Source organism: Oncorhynchus nerka, linkage group LG2, assembly GCF_034236695.1.
Source record: "Oncorhynchus nerka isolate Pitt River linkage group LG2, Oner_Uvic_2.0, whole genome shotgun sequence".
Classification (NCBI taxonomy): domain Eukaryota; kingdom Metazoa; phylum Chordata; class Actinopteri; order Salmoniformes; family Salmonidae; genus Oncorhynchus; species Oncorhynchus nerka.
Genome location: NC_088397.1, coordinates 28,955,385 through 28,974,568, shown reverse-complemented (window position 1 = coordinate 28,974,568; position 19,184 = coordinate 28,955,385). Strand labels below are relative to the sequence as shown.

Here is a 19,184-nt window from a genome sequence, read left to right as displayed (position 1 = left end):
TTTAGTTGTCTTTATCTTGAACAAATTCCAAATCATTTCAATACGTTAACATGTTTAAGTTCTGTTTTATAAGTCATTAAACAGTGTATACAAAATAAACTCAATGATGTGTAGTATACTGTATATACAGTAGAGTAATGCTGGTAACATGGGGTTAGTCATTTATGGAAAAGTATGACCTCAGTTGTTCAGTTTGGGGCACCTACGTAACCTTTCACCTCATTTATGAATGAATAGTACCTTTTTATATTTATCAAAAGAAGACCTAAAATGTGTAGCTGAAGCTTAAAGTAATAACAGTTTTTGATCTGGGCTGTTGGCTCAGGTACTTGATCTTTGTACAGCTCATTACATTTCAAACTGACTGCCCATTTAACACTCCCTTTGAATGGAAAAAAACTCAACAAAGACGAGGTTGGATGAATGGAGGGGGGGAGAGAGTGGAGGATGGGAAGGGTGTGTCTGAGTGTTGTTGGCGACTGTGTTGACTCAGTAAGGATCAGCTATCCCTGCCCGCCTCTCTCTCAGCTCTCTACAGCGGCATGCAGAGCCAGAGCTGACCCAGCCAGACAGACAGGGCCAGCTCCCCTCCCTGTCTCAAGCTCCGGAACCACAACAGGCACAGGACGCACCTCGATCCAGCTGAGATGCCCCTTCATCGGGTGAGTCGGTAGCTATCCTCTCTCCAGCCCACTGTCCTTTCATTTTATGTCTGCCAATACATTAATTCCTTCCATGTTTGCTAGCCTACTGACTATTGTATGTAGAGAGAAACTTGACCAGCTTCAATTAGTAACATTTAAATGTGTTGTAGGGTTCCTGGTGAGGATGAATTAAATGATTTGGGAGACATGTTTTTATTTCTGAACCCAGTGAAATGATGTGGTCAGACGGTATGACAGATTTAGAAGAGGTAGAGGAAATGGACTCAGTAGAGAGGATAGTTTGGACTACAAAATGTGTGTGTGTGTGTGTGTGTATATATATATATATATATATATATATATATATATATATATATATATATATATATATATAAAGTTTGGACACACCTACTCATTCAAGAGTTTTTGTTTCTTTACTGTTTTCTACAGGGTAGGCCGTCATTGTAAATAATAATAATACCTTCTTTAAGTCTGCCTGTCCTCTTCTCATACTGACACCAGTTCTACACATGTATAACACACTGTGTGTATATACAGTACCAGTCAAGAGTTTGGAAACACATACTCATTCAAGGGTTTTTCTTAATTTGGACTATTTTCTACATTGTAGAATAATAGTGAAGACATCAAAACTATGAAATAACACATGGAATCATGTAGTAACCAAAAAAGTGTTAAACAAACCAAAATATATTTTATATTTTCAAAGTAGCCACCCTTTGCCTTCATGACAGCTTTGCTGTCAACCAGTTTCATGAGGTAGTCACCTGGAATGCTTTTCAATTAAAAGGTGTTCTTTGTTCAAAGTTAATTTGGGGAATTTCTTTCCTTCTTAATGTGTTTCAGCCAAACAGTTGTGTTGTGACAAGGCAGGGGTTGTATACAGAAGATAGCCCTATTTGGTAAAATACCAAGTCCATATTATGGCAAGAACAACTCAAATAAGCAAAGAGAAATGTCAGTCCATCATTGCTTTAAGACATGAAGGTCAGTCAATCCGGAAAATTTGAAGAACATTGAAAGTTTCTTCAAGTGCAGTCGCAAAAACCATCAAGCTCTATGATGAAACAGGCTCTCGTGAGGACCGTCACAGGAAAGGAAGACCCAGCGTTACCTCTGCTGTAGAGGATAAGTTCATTCGAGTTACCCACCTCAGAAATTGTGGCCCAAATAAATGCTTCACAGAGTTCAAGTACCAGACGCATCTCAACATCAACCATTCAGAGGAGACTGCATGATTCAGGGTTCATGGTCGAATTGATAAAAAGAAACCACCACTAAAGGACACCAATAATAAGAAGAGACTTGCTTGGACCAAGAAACACGAGCAATGGACATTAGACCGTCGGAAAATTCTCCTTTGATCTGATGAGTGCAAATTTGAGATTTTTGGTTCCAACCGCCATGTCTTTGTGAGACACAGAGCAGGTGAACGGATGATCTACGAATGTGTGGTTCCCACCGTGAAGCATGGAGGTGGTGGTGTGTGAGTGCTTTCCTGGTGACACTGTCTGTGATTTATTTAGAATTTAAGCCACACTTAACCAGCATGGCTACCACAGAATTCTGCAGCGATACACCATCTCATCTGGTTTGCGCTTAGTGGGACTATCATTTGTTTTTCAACAGGACAATGACCCAGCACACACTGTGTAAGGGCTATTTGACCAAGAAGGAGAGTGATGGAGTGCTGCATCAGATGATCTAGCCTCCACAATCACCCTACCTCAAACCAATTGAGGTGGTTTGAGGTCGTGTTCAGCATATGTGGGAACTCCTTCAAGACTGTTGGAAAAGCATTCCTCATGAAGCTGGTTGAGAGAATGCCAAGAGTGTGCAAAGCTGTCATCATAGTGGCTACTTTGAAGAATCTCAAATAAAAAAATATATTTTGATTTGTTTAACACTTTTTTTGGTTACTACATGATTCAATATGTGTTATTTCATAGTTTTGATGTCTTCACTATTATTCTGCAATGTATAAAAAAGTAAAAAATTCAGAAAAAAATCCTTGAATGAGTAGGTTTGTCAACTTTTGACTGGTATGTCATACATGTGTATAACTGGTGTCAGTATGAGAAGAGGACAGGCAGACTTAAAGAAGGTATTTTATTAGCAATAGCAGACATGAATAATGAAACTCAATTGCTAAACATACTGCAAATAGAACAGCATAAGTGATGCGTGAGTTTTGCGATGGCGGGGTGTGTCATCGATCACAATAACCATAGTTTTACAATGAATCATTCAAATTAGATTAAGTAAATGGAATTGCTTTGCATTAACTTTTTATTGCTTTTTGCTCTGGAAGTTCAAAGGCTTGATAGGTGTGTTTAATATGCAAACCAACCATACTCTGCACATTTGTTTAACGAACGTTTCTCAGTGAGGATGCTATTAGAAGTGTTTCCATTCGTTTTTTTTTTTTTTGGGTGCGATGTTAGCAGTCATGAACATGGCCAAGTGTGAGATCATTTCCTGGGACAGGGATTAACTTCTTGTCCCACCAGACATTATTTTAGATGGGTTTCAGTTCCACTGCGAAGGTTGATAAGCGGATTATTAACTATTTTTATACCTTGTTCATAAATCTACCTAGATAGGATTGCTATGATGAATGAATGGAATGTCATTCCAAACAATGGCAGATATTAAAAATAAATCAAAAACACGAGTGTCTGCTGCCCTCAGAAATTCCACCTCTCAAAACAAGAAGAGGACAAAGTCATAGACTGGACTACTCAGTGAAAACATGACACAGCAAAACAGAGCCGGTGCTTTCCACCCGGCTGGTACAGGCTGAATGGACGAAGATAGGAGGATGAGGGTTGGACAAAGAGGCTGCTGATCCTGGACTTAAAAAGTGCTGTGCTATGCAGCATTGGGGTGATTCTCATGAAACCAGTTTTAAGCATGTCTGTTTCAAATTGTTACAAAACCATGATGCATCTGCAAAAATAAATTATAATTCTGAGGACTAAGATGTCTAGTTGTTTGGCAGTTTCTTATTTTAAATCAATCTAAAAAAAATGTGTCTGAATTTTGTACATTTTCACCCCAAATTCTCATTACCGAGATGTGTCCGGATTAAATTCTCGGGTCATTTTATAAAATTGTACTTTTAGAAAAACCTTATTTTAATAAAACACTAAATATGATGCTGTAGTTTGTCCATCAGTCCTAACAATTGTATACTAGTTGAAGTTTACATGTGTGGGATGTAGACTTTGTCTCATGCTACCACTAGAGTGAATGCACCGCCAGCATTCAAAAGTGACCAAAACATCAGCCAGGAAGCATAGGAACTGAGAAGTGGTCTATGGTCACCACCTGCAGAACCACTCCTTTATTGGGGGTGTCTTGCTAATTGCCTATAATTTCCACCTGTTGTCTATTCCATTTGCACAACAGCATGTGAAATGTATTGTCAATCAGTGTTGCTTCCTAAGTGGACAGTTTGATTTCACAGAAGTGTGATTGACTTGGAGTTACATTGTGTTGTTTAAGTGTTCCTTTTATTTTTTTGAGTAGTGTATATCATTCTCTCTACTATTATTCTGACATTTCACATTCTTAAAATAAAGTGGGGATCCTAACTGACCTAAGACAGGTCATATTTACGAGGATTAAATGTCAGGAATTGTGAAAAACTGAGTTTAAATGTATTTGGCTAAGGTGTATGTAAACTTCCGACTTCAACTGTAGATACTTTATAGGCATATTGTGTTATACCCTCCCATTCAATCAAGAATTGTATCTATAGTACCTTTTAATCACAAATATCCACATCCTAATACACCAATATTACCTGTAAAGACCTTGGATACATTATTCTTCTTGTCTCTTTGTTACTTTTGACTTTTAAATATACATGCATGTAATTACAGTACTTACAGGGCAGTCAGCAAGTATTCACATCCCTTGACTTTTTCAATATGTTGTTTCAAAGTGGTTTAAATGGATTTAATTGTAATTTTTTTGTCAAAATACTTTTGTCAAGGTGGAAGTATTCAACCCCTTGAGTCAATACATGTTAGAATAACCTCTGGTTGTTGATCTTTGCTAGATAACCATTCAGGTCTAGCCATAGATCTTCAAGCAGATTTAAGTCAAAACTTTAACTTGGCCACTCAGGAACATTCACTGTCTTCTTGGTAAGAAACTCCAGTGTAGATGTGGCCTTTTGTTTTAGTTTATTGTCCTGCTGAAAGGTGAATTCATCTTTTCCTCTAGGATTTTGCCTGTGCTTAGCTCCATTCTGTTGATTTTTTTATCCTGAAAAACTCCCCAGTCCTTAACGATTACAAGCATACACATAACATGATGCAGCCACCACTATGCTTGAAAATATGAGGAGTGGTACTCCGTAATGTGCTGCATTGGATTTGCCCCAAATATAACACTTTTGTATTCAGGACAAAAAGTGAATTGCTTTGTCACATTTGTTTTGCAGTATTACTTTAGTGCGTTGTTACAAACAGGATGCATGTTTTGGAATATTTATATTCTGTACAAGCTTCCTTCTTTTCCTTCTGTCAATTAGGTTAGTATTGTGGAGTAACTACAATGTTGTTGATCCATCCTCAGTTTTCTCCTATCACAGCTATTCAATTCTCTGTTTTAAAGTCACCATTGGCCTCATGGTGAAAACCCCTGAGTAGTTTCCTTCCTCTCAGGAAACTGAGTCCAGAAGGATGCCTGTAGTGACTGGGTGTATTGATACACCATCCGAAGTTTCATTAATAAATTCACCATGCTCAAAGGAATATTCTTATTTATTTTTACCCATCTACCAATAGGTGCCCTTCTTTTTGAGTCAATGGAAAATCTCCCTGGTCTTTGTTGACGAATCTTTCTGAAATTCACTGTTCAACTGAGGGACCTTACAGATAATTTTATGTGTGGGGTACAGAGATGAGGTAGTCATTCAAAAATCGTGTTAAACACGATTAAGTGAGTCCATGCAAAACTGTTGCGGTAATGACAATTGTTACATTGGTAGTTGTGGAAATTGTTATAAAATGCATAATATCAGAAAAATATATAATTCTGATGAAATAGATAGGAGTAAAGATCCTAATCAAATCCAATTTTATTTGTTGCGTGTAGACCTTACCATGAAATACTTACAAGCCCTTAACCAACAATACAGTTTTAAGAAAATCTCATATCTCAGTGATCCAAGAGAAAATTGTTTGAAAAAGGACACTTGAGAATTTGTGGGTCAAATGCCAGTTTCGTGAGAATGACCATAAAATTGTGGTAAATTCCATTTAAATTCAGTCAATTAAAGAAATGCAATTGAACCCAACACATCACAGGTTGAGAGTCAAATCCAAAAACTACTCTGGCAAAGTCAGGGAGTGATACAAAATATGTATTATTTGTTTATATCAAGTCTGCTGTAGTTTGAATATGACATTCTAAGTATTGACTTTACAGCGTTGTGAACTATCATTTGGTTGTAAAATATTACAACTTTGCTTTCATCCTGTCTCATCCTAGCACCTATCCTCTCTTCCTCTCATCCTAGCACCTCTCCTCTCTTCACACATTCTGATGACTTACCATACATACAATTGTCAACCTTTTTGCTGGGCAGCAGGTGGAAAAAGCGTAAAACAACCACCGATGGCTTCTATGGGATGTGGCCTGCGTAAGTTTATTCTTGAGATATAAATATGCATATTGATCAGAACAATACCCACTGGGCACACACTGGTTGAATCGACGTTGTTTCAACGTCATTTGCCACGTGGAATTAACACGAAAATACATTGGATATGAAAAAAGTAATCTCATTTCAACCAGCTTTGTAAGCATAAAAATGAGGGTAAAATGTTAACTTAAATACATTGATTTAACCTGATTACGAGGTTGTTACATCAATCTAATTTCAACATAATCATCAGAACTATGTATATGTTGAAACTGCGTTGAAAATTCCACAGAAACGTTAAAAATGTTTTTGATTGTAATATTCAATTGGGTGGTTGAAATGATGCTGAAATTTAGATTTGATTAGACATTATTTTATTTGACCTTGTTTCAATGTTGTAGTAAAATGGTATGTTTGAATCAGTGTCGTTGTTTCAACGTCATGCTACTGTATCAACCTAAATAAAGTGGTATATTGAGATAACGTGTGATGACAAAGTCCAATGATTTCCTCCTGAACAGTGACTCCTACTGGTATATGAGGGGTAATGTATTTAAGTGAGAACAAGTCTACCATCCAGATGCCTACCTCTATGTACCCTGTTAGCTTTGGAAACAAGCTGTGTTCGCTTTAGCTGACCTATCATCTCAATACATTTTGACCTTGATCAACTTCCATACTCATTTGAGTTGACTACCTAAATAACGTTAAATCGTTTCTAAAGTAACTCTTCTAACTTTTCTAACACAAGCTGTATGTGAAAGGCAATTCGGAGTGAGGCTGAGTTTATGAAGGCTACATTGACATCTGATTTGCCCAACAAAGGACACTTTGGCTGCATTTACACAGGCAGACAAATTCTGATATTTTTTTTCACTAATTGGTCTTTTTACTCTGAAAAGGAGCTGATGTGATTTGGTAAAAATACCAATTAGTGGAAACAATATCAGAATTGGGCTGCTTGTGTAAATGCAGCCCATCATTTCAACATGTAGTTAGGTATACCATCATTCATCCATGGTTGATTGGATCTTTGGAAGTTTAGAAGTAGTTACCATTAGCCCTATAATTAGGATGCAAAATTCATTATATTAATAATAATGGATATTGTCTTTTATATGAAGGATGGTTGATGGATTTCTAATTTAATCTACAAATGATTAATATGTTGGATTCATGTCGCCATCTCAACCAAAAATATAAGTTGAAGAATAGGACTAAATCAAATCAAACTTTATTTCAAGTTAATTTAAAGTTTGATTTGATTTAATGCTATTCTTGAACTTGGATTTTTGGTTGAGATGGAGACGTGAATCCAACATATCAATTGCGTTCACCATTCAATATCCAGTTTGTCAACAAATTAATGATTGATAGGTTAGGGCTAGGGTTATTTAGGTAGTCTACGCAACTGAGTATGGAAGCTGATCAGTGTCAATCTGTGTTTACATAATAGCTCAGCTGAAACGAACACAGCTTGTTTTCAAAGCTAAGTATGGTACATAGATGTAGGCGTCTGGATGGTAGACTTGTTCTCACTGAAATGCATTTCCCCCTCATATACCAGTAGTAGTCACTGTTCAGGCAAGAATAGTTGGACTCTGCCTTCACATTTTATTTCAATACCTTGTTATTTAGGTTGATGGCATGATGAAACAATGATGTTGATTTAAAAATAAAATTTTACTATCAACATTGAAACGAGGTCAAATAAAATGTCTATCATATATGAAATTTGACATAATTTCAACCCCCCAATATATATTGAATATAGGATGAAAATGATTTTGAATGTTTCTACGTTTTCCACGTTGATTCCACGTCACAATACGTAGACAAATGATGTTCAAACAACGTTGATTCAACCAGTGTGTGCCCAGTGGGTAGTGCGCAATGACTCTATGGGTCTGTGCGAGACTGAGATGAATGTCCTTAGACTGATCCCAGATCTGTACGAGTTGACAAGACTGCACAAACAGATCTGAGACCAGGCTACTGTTGACTGATATTGAGCAGTAGCCATAATGTATGTCAGGACAGGACAGTTATCTGGGCCTTGACACCTTCTTTCCCTAATGTGTCTGATCAGGTATCCAGGGCGATGACAACCTCCAGTCCATGATTGTTGGCACAGTGATGAGGAAGATTAAGTCTCGCACCTGGAAGAAGCAGCGTTACTTCAAGCTGCAGGAGGACTGCATGACCATCTGGTACAAGTCCAAGAAGGCTGGGAACACCCACTCCACATGTGAGTAGTGACATTTACATGCTTAGACAATGTTTAGGCAACATCACCTACTGACACACATTTTGGCACATATGATACTTATTATATGATTGTCCGCAAGATTATGTTCGGCAGCAGGCTATACACTGAGTGGACAAAACATTCAGAATATTGAGTTGCACCCCCTTTCGCCCTCAGAACAGCCTCAATTCGCCGTGGCATGCACTCTACAAGGTGTCAAAATTGTTCCACAGGGATGCTGGCCCATGTTGACTCCAGTGCTTCCCAAGGTTGTGTCAAGTTGGCTGGATGTCCTTTGGGTGGTAGACCATTCTTGATAAGAACAGTTATAGCTGTTGAGCGTGAAAAACCCAGCAATGTTGCAGCTCTTGACACACTCAAACCAGTGCGCATGGCACCTACTACCATATTCCGTTCAAAGGCTCTTAAATCTTTTGTCTTGCTCATTTACCCCTCTGAATGGCACACATACACAATCCATGTCTCAATTGTCTCGAGGCTTAAAAATCCTGTCGTCCCCCTTCATCTACACTGATTGAAGTGGTTTTAACAAGTGATACCTGGTCAGTGACACCTGGATTCACCTGGTCAGTCTGTCATGGAAAAAGCAGTTGTTCCTAATGTTTTGTACTCTCATTTGAGTTGTTTTGTTGTAGCAGGGGTCTAGTTTTATCATCACTGAAGTGAGTGATAATATTGGGCTACAGGGTTCACCATGTACCTAAAGACTTGACTTATTCCCTTTAGCCACAAGTGGAGCAAAGGGCCTGAAGAACACCTAAGGAGATAAATACCTAAAGAGATACCTAAGTAGATAGTATTCCGCTTCTCTTTTCCCTTTCAACAGTCTCTGTGAATGACGTGGAGACGGTGCGTGAGGGCCACCAGTCAGAGGTTTTGCTCAGCATCGCAGACGAGTTTCCCCCGGACCGCTGCTTCACCCTGGTGTTCCGTGGTCGCCGTGGCAACCTGGACCTGGTGGCAGACTCGGCCGATGAGGCCCAGTCCTGGATCAAAGGCATGAAGAAGCTGATCGAGAACCTGGAGAACATGGGCGAGAGTGAGAAGCTTGACCAGTATCTTTTCTGACAAGCTAAACCAATCAATCAAATGTATTTACAAAGCCCTGTATATATCAACAATTGTCACAAAGTGCTTAACAGGAACCTGGCCAAATACGGTACATAGTCCTAGCTAGTTTGCTTAATGAAGTTAAGAAGTGCACTATACATGTGTATAGCAGACTATCGTTTGTGTTATAGCTCCAAAGGTTTCCCTGTAGCATGATGACGTTTCCCTTAAGCGACATTTCCAGGTGGATCTGTGAATGGTTTAAGAAGGCTGATAAGAACAATGACGGCAGAATGAACTTCCCGGAGATCAGGGTCCTGCTGAAGATGATGAACGTGGACATGAACGAACATCACGCTCACCGACTCTTCATGGTAAAAGCCCTGAGATCATCTTAATAAGACCGTATATCTTTGATTCTTGTACATTGCTGGTGTCTGTTGAGGCCTGAAGACCTTTCTCCATTTTATCTACAGACGGCAGACAAGTCTCAGACGGGGACTCTGGAGGATGATGAGTTTGTCCTGTTCTACAAGATGCTGACCCAGAGAGAGGACATTCTCAGGGTGTTCCAGGACTACTCTGGCGACGGACAGAAGCTGTCTCTGCGGGACCTGGAGGAGTTCCTGAGAGATGAACAACTGGAGGAGGTGGACGGGGTTCAGCAGCTGGCCATGGAGCTCATCGAGCGCTACGAACCCTCCGACACAGGTAGTACTGACCTCTGACCCTGGCATGATTTGTGGCTATAGCTGACCAATCACACCCTACGAATAATCAGGTCAATAACCATATCATCAGGTCAACATCCCTGGTCAAGCAGTTCTTGTTATTTCAACCAAGAGCCAATATATTTGAATGAACATCATGATGGTTGTAATGAAAAATATAAATATATAGTTTCAACTGATAGCAATGTTTTCTTTTTTGACTTTGTTTGTTGTTCCACAGCGAAGATGCTGAAGGCCATGTCTATCGACGGTTTCCTGATGTACCTGGCGTCGGCTGAGGGCTCCATCTTCCACCCCAGACAGCAAAGCCTGTACCAGGACATGACTCAGCCCCTCAACCACTACTTCATCTCCTCTTCACACAACACATACCTGATGGAGGACCAGCTTCGAGGACACAGCAGTGTCGAGGGATACATACGGTATGTACACTACACCACTGGTGGCTGATGGGAAGGCTTAGTAGGCCGTTCTTGAGAGTGGTTTATCCTTTTGTATTGGAAGATGATTTTGATCTCTGTCTTGAGGTGAATTACGACACAACTTTTAGAAGACAGAATCAGAGGGGTTGATCGATGTCCATTAAAAATGAATATACTCTGGGACAAAGTCCAAAAGGGCTAACTTGTTTCTTCTTCGTTAGGGCTTTGAAGCGAGGCTGTCGGTGTGTAGAAGTAGACTGTTGGGACGGTCCCAATGGAGAGCCTATCGTCTACCACGGACACACCTTCACCTCCAAGATCCTCTTCAAAGATGTTGTGATCGCACTGAGAAACTATGCCTTCAAGGTATTTATTTATCCAGAAGAAAATTGTAATGACAAGATTAAACCTCTTTGTATGGTATGCTTCTCTGCGGTATCGTGACATAATGTTTACATATCAGTGCAGAATACAGGGGTGTTTTCAACTATTCAGATCCAATCATTGTTTAGCATTTTCATGGTCCGTTACCAGTGCAGTACTTTGCACACAGGAATCCAGGAGCTTGCAGTACCTTGCAGTATCAACACACTCCTCACTCAGCACCTCATTATATGTGTATGAGTCAGGAGGGGGATCATTCCATCATGATATCCCAAAGCCACGGCCCTTTCAGAAAGCCGAGCCCTCACACAGTAAACCAGCATATGACCTGCCTGTCAAAGACAGTCCTCCGTGCCGCCAGGTTCATGTTGTGTGTCAGGGTTTCAGGACCCTGGTCAAAAGTAGTGCACTGCATAGGGAATATGGTGCCATTCTGGGATGCAACCACTCATACAGGACAGCCCAGAATGTAGTGGATGGACTACATAGGGGGGGGGGTCGTTTGGGACTCGCTCTCTGTCTGTCTGCAACTGGATGCTCCATGCGACCCCTGTCCTGTCTGCCACAGTGGAGAAGCCGCTGGTGTATATAAACTGGTAGCAGGTATAGCCTTTCTCCTCACACTGAGAATGCTGCAGTCCGGTGTTGAATTATTCACTCTCCCCTTCCTCCCCTCCCAGGTATCAGAATACCCGGTCATCCTGTCCACCGAGAACCACTGCGGTGTTGAACAGCAGCGAGTCATGGCCCAACACCTCAACACCATCCTTGGGGACAAGCTGCTGAAAAGCACCCTGGATGGAAAGATACCCGTCAGCTTTCCTTCTCCTGAGGTAAGGACGGCACCAGGAACAGTTGCCAGGTAATCTGCTCTGATCTGACTCTCACCACAGCATGTCAAGAGCAAACGTAGCGTGGTGGTGGTGGTGATAGGACAGAATTGTCCCCACAGAAATACAATTACTACAACGGACATTACTATTCCAATTCAAGCCAGCGTTCTGCAATGCGTGGACCGGCGGCCATATTGAGTTTGTCAAATTGCCATGGGCTGCAGTCCAAACACATTATTTTTACCCCCTCAGCCCTTGCACTATCCACTTTCCCTCGGGGGAATCCCAGTCGAAACCGGAAGCAGTTTGATTGCCATCTTAAGTGGAGGTCCAATTCACTAACGTTGTCCCCACGGTCCTCAATTTAGCTTGAGGGAGCGAGTGAACAATTTTGGACCAAGTTTGGGAAACCTTGCTCTAGGCTACCTGCCACCCTCTAGGCTAGGCTAGGCTCTAGGCTACCTGCCGCCCTGTAGGCTACCTGCCGCCCTCAACAAAACCCTTTCCAGTGGAGTCAGTGTACAGAATGTACATAATTTTATTTTTGTATTATTTTGACCCCCCTTTTTCTCCCCAATTTCGTAGAATCCAATTATTAGTAGTTACTATCTTGTCTCATCGCTACAACACCCGTAGGGGCTCGGGAGAGACGAAGGTCGAAAGTCATGCGTCCTCCGAAACACAACCCAACCAACCCAACTGCTTCTTAACACAGCGCTCATCCAACCCGGAAGCCAGCCGCCCGCCACAGGAGTCGCTGGTGCGCGATGAGACAAGGACATCCCTACCGGCCAAACCCTCCCTAACCCGGACGACGCTAGGCCAATTGTGTGTCGCCCCACGGACCTCCCAGTCACGACCGGCTGCGACAGAGCCGCTGGTGGCACAGCTAGCGCTGCGATGCAGTGCCTTAGACTACTGCACCACCTGGGAGGCCCTAGAATGTACATTATTAAACCAGTTTATCTTGTTGATAGACTTCCTCAAAGATAATTGAAGAGCACATTCATTAGAATTCACACAGAATTTCAGATGCACTTTTTATAATCACTGTTTTATTATATTAATATAAGGCTATAAAACAGATTAACCTGCCCAAAAGTTCCTTGTACAAAAATCTAAATGTATTCCAATAGATTACATGTAATCAAAAGAATCATGAATACTCATTTGAGATATGCAAATACTGAATATGTGGCAGAAAGCAAAAATGAAAAAAAAAATGCATATATTTGACAGTTTGAACATAGAACCCAGATTAAAGGAAGAGTGGGGGGGCCCCCAGGACCGAGTTTGGGAAACCCCACTGTAGAGTGACCTGTCAGTTCACCTTCACTTTCACTACCTGTCTTGCTACCTACCTTTCTATCAGTGCCTCCCGGGCCATGTGATCTGTGCTGTAAGATGCAACACTGGCACTGTGAATTATTAAAAAGACACAATATTGTTCCCTCAGGACTGAATAGAATATGACTGATTGTTCTCTCAGTCTTTCAACATTGTATTGGGCGTGACCTGCAGGTCCATGTAGGACAGTGAAGACAGACTTTATATGCCCTGCATCTCAATGCAAAGACTATTGTCTGTCTGTGCATGATGTATATTTGTTCTGCCCGAGTGTTTGTTGTATACTGTGCCCACAGTCATCAAGTACGTAGGTGACTCTAAATATCTATCTGTGTTACGTTACCAATATGCAATAGAGAGAGAGGTTGAGAGAGACGTGCTGTCAAGAGGCTTTCTGAAACATGCCCTGGTACAGAAGCATGATATATATTCCCTGGTGATGAAACGATCTAGATCCATTGTTCTGACTGACAGGAGCTGAAGGGGAAGATTCTTCTCAAGGGGAAGAAGATCGGAGGTCTGGAGGAGAGTCTGAACGGGCCGGTGGAGCCGGAGGACTCCCTGACAGGAGAGGTGAGCGACGAGGACGAGGCGGCTGACATCGATGAGGACAGCCTCCACAGCAACAGCCTCCGACGCATGGCCAAGGTAGGCTACTGGTGTGTGTGTGGGTGGGTGGGTGCCTGTGTGTGCAATTGTGCATGCGACATTGACGAGGATAACCTCTGCAGTGACAGCCAAGGTGGGCTACTGATCCTCGGCCGGAGCTGTCCGACCTCTCACCACTTCCTCTAGGGATCGACCTGCGAGACGTTTGTCTGTGTCTCTTGTCTAGGGTTTCAAAGGGAGGGTATATTACTGGACACTTTAGAAGTTTACCAGTAAACTACCAGAATGTTGGTATCTTTCACCCTTTTTGGGTACTTCAGATTATCACAGGTGTCTGTAATTATCTCTGTCCCTCTGTGTGGCCTATCACATGTAAAATATAGGAAATAATTCAATAAGATGATAGCTGTAAAACATTATCCTAAATATAAACCATCAACTTAGTGAATACCATTGGTATTTAACATGAGTGTTTCAGCATGAAATATCCTTTTTATATATATATTTTTTACACACTTTTAGTTATTTACTATGTCAACATTTGTTGTTAATGTTTTGCCACCAAACTGGTGGCAGGTGTAAAAAATGTCAATAGTTGGAGGAGTTTCAGAGTCCATTGAAAATAATGCCATTGCTGAGTAATGTTTTCTTTTCATTACTTAGGCTATTTTCTCTATATGGACACAGATATAAAAAATGAATACTATATTTGAATACATTTTTTAAAAGGATATTCAAGTATAAATGACCAAAGTTATGTTAGACTTTGGTAAACTACCGGTAGCTTTGCAACCCAAGTCCTGTCATTAAACTCTGGGACTGCCTGGATGTAGTCCTATATATTTCACTGTCACTCCTCCTCAACTCCATCTCCCACCTCAAATCCACTTAGCATAAGACTTCTGTCACTCACTCCCCCATTGTCCCTCAACTCCATCAGGGCAAAAGAGTATCCTCTTTGTCTGAATCTTCTGTGTTGACTTAGCCAAGTTATAACACTTTTATAGCACTGACATTGTCCAAGGGTTGCGTTCAACTCTGACATCGCTCATGAAAGATATAGGGCTAAAGCCAGGGACTCTACCAAGTGAGCCTCCTAACGGTGCCATACGAACACTAGAGGTAGCCATGGAGAGAGAGAGGACGAGAGAGCCGACGGTACCAACTCTCTTTCAAGACTGTACTACTGTTTTGAGAGAGAAGACTGACTGACTGACTGTTGGATAGAGGTAGAGAGCCCTCTAAAACGAGACACTTAATTGAAGTCGGGGAATCACCTTTATTCTTGGTTCTTTCATGATATCGCTCAATAACAAGCAGTGCTCATGAACAGATTAGATGGAGTCCATGGATCGAAGACATCTTTTAACATTGATACTCTATGTTTAACGAAAGCCATGGATGAGAATGCCATACTAGGGTTGACAGGGTTTGATCAATATGGTAATCAGGGGTAAAGCCAGCTGTCTACAGGAGCAGTGAGCTCTGGGATGCCCTTGGCCCTGGTGTAACTTACTCTGATGATGTCCTGTCCTACAGACGGGACTGTAGCTCAGTCTCTGTTTGTGTTCGGCTCCGGATCGGCTTTCATATAGAGGCAGCCCAGGTGTGCACTAAGACTGGGACACCTGGTTGCATTGCTAATTAGTCTGGCCTTGTGCCTGCCTGCATACCTCAAGCTTTCGGTCATCGAAGCCTGATTGGCACTGGCAGACCTACTGTGGTTGGCTTCATAGTGAAGTATCACTTACTCCATATTGGGGTTGCCTCGGTCCACTTGCTGTTTTCACCCAGGGCTAGCTGTACTCCACTCCTCCTCTCAAACTGTACGAGTGCCACGTTGCTCTCAAAACTAGGGTTTTACTGTGTATATCCAATCCTCTTAGTGCAGTATTGTCCAAGCCATTGCCCAATTTATATGTGGTTGAATTGAATGTAGCTTAGAAAAGGTTAACACTCCAATTTCCCAGCTGTGGATCAATAAAGTTTTTTCAATTCAACTCTCGTTCTTTTCCTCAGAAATCGAAGCAGCGTCTGTCAAAGGAGCTGTCGGACTGTGTGGTTTACTGCAAGAGTGTCCACTTCAGCAGCTTCAAGCACTCCCGCATTCACTCCAAGTTCTACGAGATATCCTCCTTCACAGAGTCCAAAGCCCGCAAACACTTGAGAGAGGCAGGTGGGGCCTGAATCTCTACTGTAGCTCACGACATCATCAGTCAGGATCAACCAGTCACTTACTCACTCAGGACAGTTTGTGTAGTTCTGTTTGGACCACAAAACAGAAGCCAAAAGTTGTTGATTTACTAAAAGGAAATGTTGCCTGATTAGTGAGATTTAGTCAGTTATTAAGTAAGGGCCGTAAACAGAGGCAGAATGACTAGAAGACACAGTGCTTTGTATGTGTACTGTTCAATTGCATGGTTCCTCAAGCTCATCTCATGTATGGTTTAACTGCCTTTCTCTTCCAGGGGCAGAGTTTGTGCATCACAATGCCAGGCAACTGACCAGGGTTTATCCCAGTGGCCTCAGAACAGACTCCTCCAACTTCAACCCACAGGAAATGTGGAACACAGGGACTCAAATAGGTGAGGGGCGTTTTAGGTCGTTCTAAGGCACGACACAATGATTAAACAAAATATCAATTTCCATTTTTCCAAACATGACTTTGTGAAGCTAGTTAAGCTTATACTTCTGTTCGGATCAGTTGGTTAATTTCTCTGTTTTCCTTGCTTCCTCAGTTGCGTTGAATTTCCAGACGGCAGGGGTTGAGATGGACCTCAACGATGGACTGTTTAGTCAAAATGGCCGCTGTGGCTACGTCCTCAAACCTGACTTCATGAGGATGCCAGAGAGGAGTTTCGATCCGGAGGTTCCAATTAACCGGGAAGGCTACCGACCCCTCAGTCTCTGCATTCAGGTACAAATAACAAACTGAGACCTACCTAAGACACAACCTGAGCCACAACAGAAAAACTACAGAAACCAAGTGGAACGCTAACCTTCCGATCTGACCTAAAGTGCTCTCATTGTGTGTGTATATATTTGTGTGTGTTTTTCAAGGTGATCAGTGGACAGCAGCTTCCCAAAGTGAATATCAAGGAGAGCTCCGTTGTGGACCCGTTTGTGAGAGTGGAGATCCATGGAGTTCCTCTAGACCAGGCCAAGCAGGAGACCAGATACATAGACAACAATGGTAATATACACACCCATTAAATCCCAATCACATAAATACTTACAAGGTGACTTTTTACAGAAATGCTGATACATTAAAGCAGTATAGTACAGTATTATATTATTTGATATATTTATGAATTGTGTTTGCTCAGGATTCAATCCAGTGTGGTATGACACTTTGCGGTTCACCATACATGCACCTGAACTGGCCCTGGTACGCTTTGTGGTGGAGGACTACGACAAGGCGTCAAGGAATGATTTTGTCGGACAGTATACCTTGCCTTTCTCATGTATTCAGCAAGGTGAGGCTCATCCATGTATTTAAGCGTTTCATACAAACTCATGATATAACCTCCTAATATGACAGTCACACGTAATAGCATTTAATACGATGGGATGAATGGTCTCCTACAGCTGTTTTACTCCCTTTTCAAGGATACCGTCACATCCACCTCCTGTCGAAGGACGGAACCAGTATTCCTCCCGCCTCCTTATTTGTACATGTTAGAATCACTAACCTGGTATGAGCTGAACTCTAGAGATTCCAGTCGCTGCTTACCTCCCTGGCATTTACAAGACTTGTAGATGGAACAGGTGGAAGGTGGAAGACGCTGAAGGTGGAAGACGCTGAAGGTGGAAGACGCTGAAGGTGGAAGACGCTGAAGGTGGAAGACGCTGAAGGTGGAAGACGCTGAAGAACAAACCATCATAGTTTCCCCAGGCAGTTTTGACATTCAAGAGCTAGTTTCACAAACTATGTAAGGAATAGTTCCTGTAACTACTTCCTCAAAATAGTATGTAATGTTGTGCATATACTAAGCCAAATTTTTTTGTAGGTATTAATGTACTTTTAGAAAGTATGATTGGTGTGGTTTTCACTTGTGATCTTACAATTCTATATTTACAGTGTGTATTCTCAATCTGATGTATTACTGAAGAACTGGCTCTGGGATGATTCTGTTTTTCCAACTCTATTTCATCACATGCTAGTCAACTACACAGCTGTACTTGAGATTATTTTTTTGTTTTGTTGCAATGATACTGTATGTAGCGGAGAAGTGTGCCTCCACTGGTCAAGAGTAATGACACATTTCAACATAATTTAAGTCGGTCATCTTATCCACACCACAGTATTTTCGATGAACCAAGCTCCTCAAGAACGTAACATTGATGAGACTGTTTAGTTAGAGTTGCCTAGGCTTACTGCAGGACACATTTCCTCCCTCTTTTGCCTATTGGCAAGTTTTGGTTTAAAATGGGTTATGACGCCAATGAAACCTAATATACTCCAGTCCTCTCTCTCTCTCTCTCTTTCTCTAATGCATATTATAATTTCCATGAACAATATTCTGAACAATTCGTTTAGTATAAACAGCAATAACAGCGGGATTAAAAAATGCCTCAACTTGTGTCATCTGTTTTGGATCATTTTATAGAAGATGTAAATATTTTCTGCTGGGTTAATAGTTGTATATTTTTGTACACGCACTGTGTGTGTTCGTGATGTATAGCAGGGGTCTCCAACCCTGTTCCTAGAGAGCTACCCCACTGTAGATATTTTGCTCCAATCCCAGTTGTAACTAACAACCAGCTTTATCAACCAACTAATTATTAGAATCAGCTGTGCTAGATTAGGGTTTGGAGTGAAAATCTACAGGACGCTCGCTTTCCAGGAACAGGGTTGGAGATCCCTGATGCATAGCCTATTGTATTGTGTTATAGCATACCTATTAACTCTTTTGTATTATTGGCCAGTTCAGACTTCATAGACCTATATTATTTGTATATGTATTTAACTATGTATGCATGTTTCTACAGTATTTAGTTATTTGCCATATCCATTTGCAAATAAAGATGATTTTCAATTATCTAAGGAGTTCAGAGACGGGTGAGATTCGATTATGGATGTATATATACAAAGATGACATACATATGATATTTTATCATCTTAATAATTTAGATACACGGTGGTGATTTACTTCACCCATTTTGTTTTCTTGTAGGCCTATTTTTTTTTTGCCCACTCCATCAGTCACTGCGG

The 19,184-nt window shown here is 41.2% G+C and overlaps 1 protein-coding gene across 2 annotated transcripts; it reads left to right on the top strand.

Moving 5' to 3' along the window:
• Positions 1 to 473: 473 nt before the first annotated feature.
• Positions 474 to 19,011, top strand: plcd4a (phospholipase C, delta 4a). Of its 2 annotated transcripts, none has more exons than XM_029667399.2 (16): positions 474 to 662; positions 6,268 to 6,321; positions 8,414 to 8,572; positions 9,420 to 9,648; positions 9,888 to 10,017; positions 10,120 to 10,354; positions 10,595 to 10,796; positions 11,018 to 11,162; positions 11,861 to 12,013; positions 13,835 to 14,008; positions 15,989 to 16,145; positions 16,438 to 16,554; positions 16,708 to 16,886; positions 17,030 to 17,162; positions 17,296 to 17,445; positions 17,579 to 19,011. In XM_029667399.2, exons 2-16 carry the CDS (start codon positions 6,297 to 6,299, stop codon positions 17,668 to 17,670), a joined length of 2,280 nt encoding a protein of 759 aa, XP_029523259.1. In that variant the 5' UTR covers positions 474 to 662; positions 6,268 to 6,296; the 3' UTR covers positions 17,671 to 19,011. The 2 variants fall into 2 exon arrangements, with proteins under 2 accessions (XP_029523259.1, XP_029523243.1); XM_029667383.2 differs by having other exon boundaries at positions 6,199 to 6,321.
• Positions 19,012 to 19,184: the final 173 nt, after the last annotated feature.

Excerpts from the sequence above, each read along its gene's own strand:
- plcd4a (XM_029667383.2), top strand. The coding sequence starts at position 6,225 with ATGACTTACCATACATACAATTGTCAACCTTTTTGCTGGGCAGCAGGT. Across the intron at positions 16,146-16,437 it reads CAAACACTTGAGAGAGGCAG|GGGCAGAGTTTGTGCATCAC; the intron begins GTGGGGCCTGAA and ends TTTCTCTTCCAG. Across the intron at positions 16,887-17,029 it reads CCCTCAGTCTCTGCATTCAG|GTGATCAGTGGACAGCAGCT; the intron begins GTACAAATAACA and ends GTGTTTTTCAAG.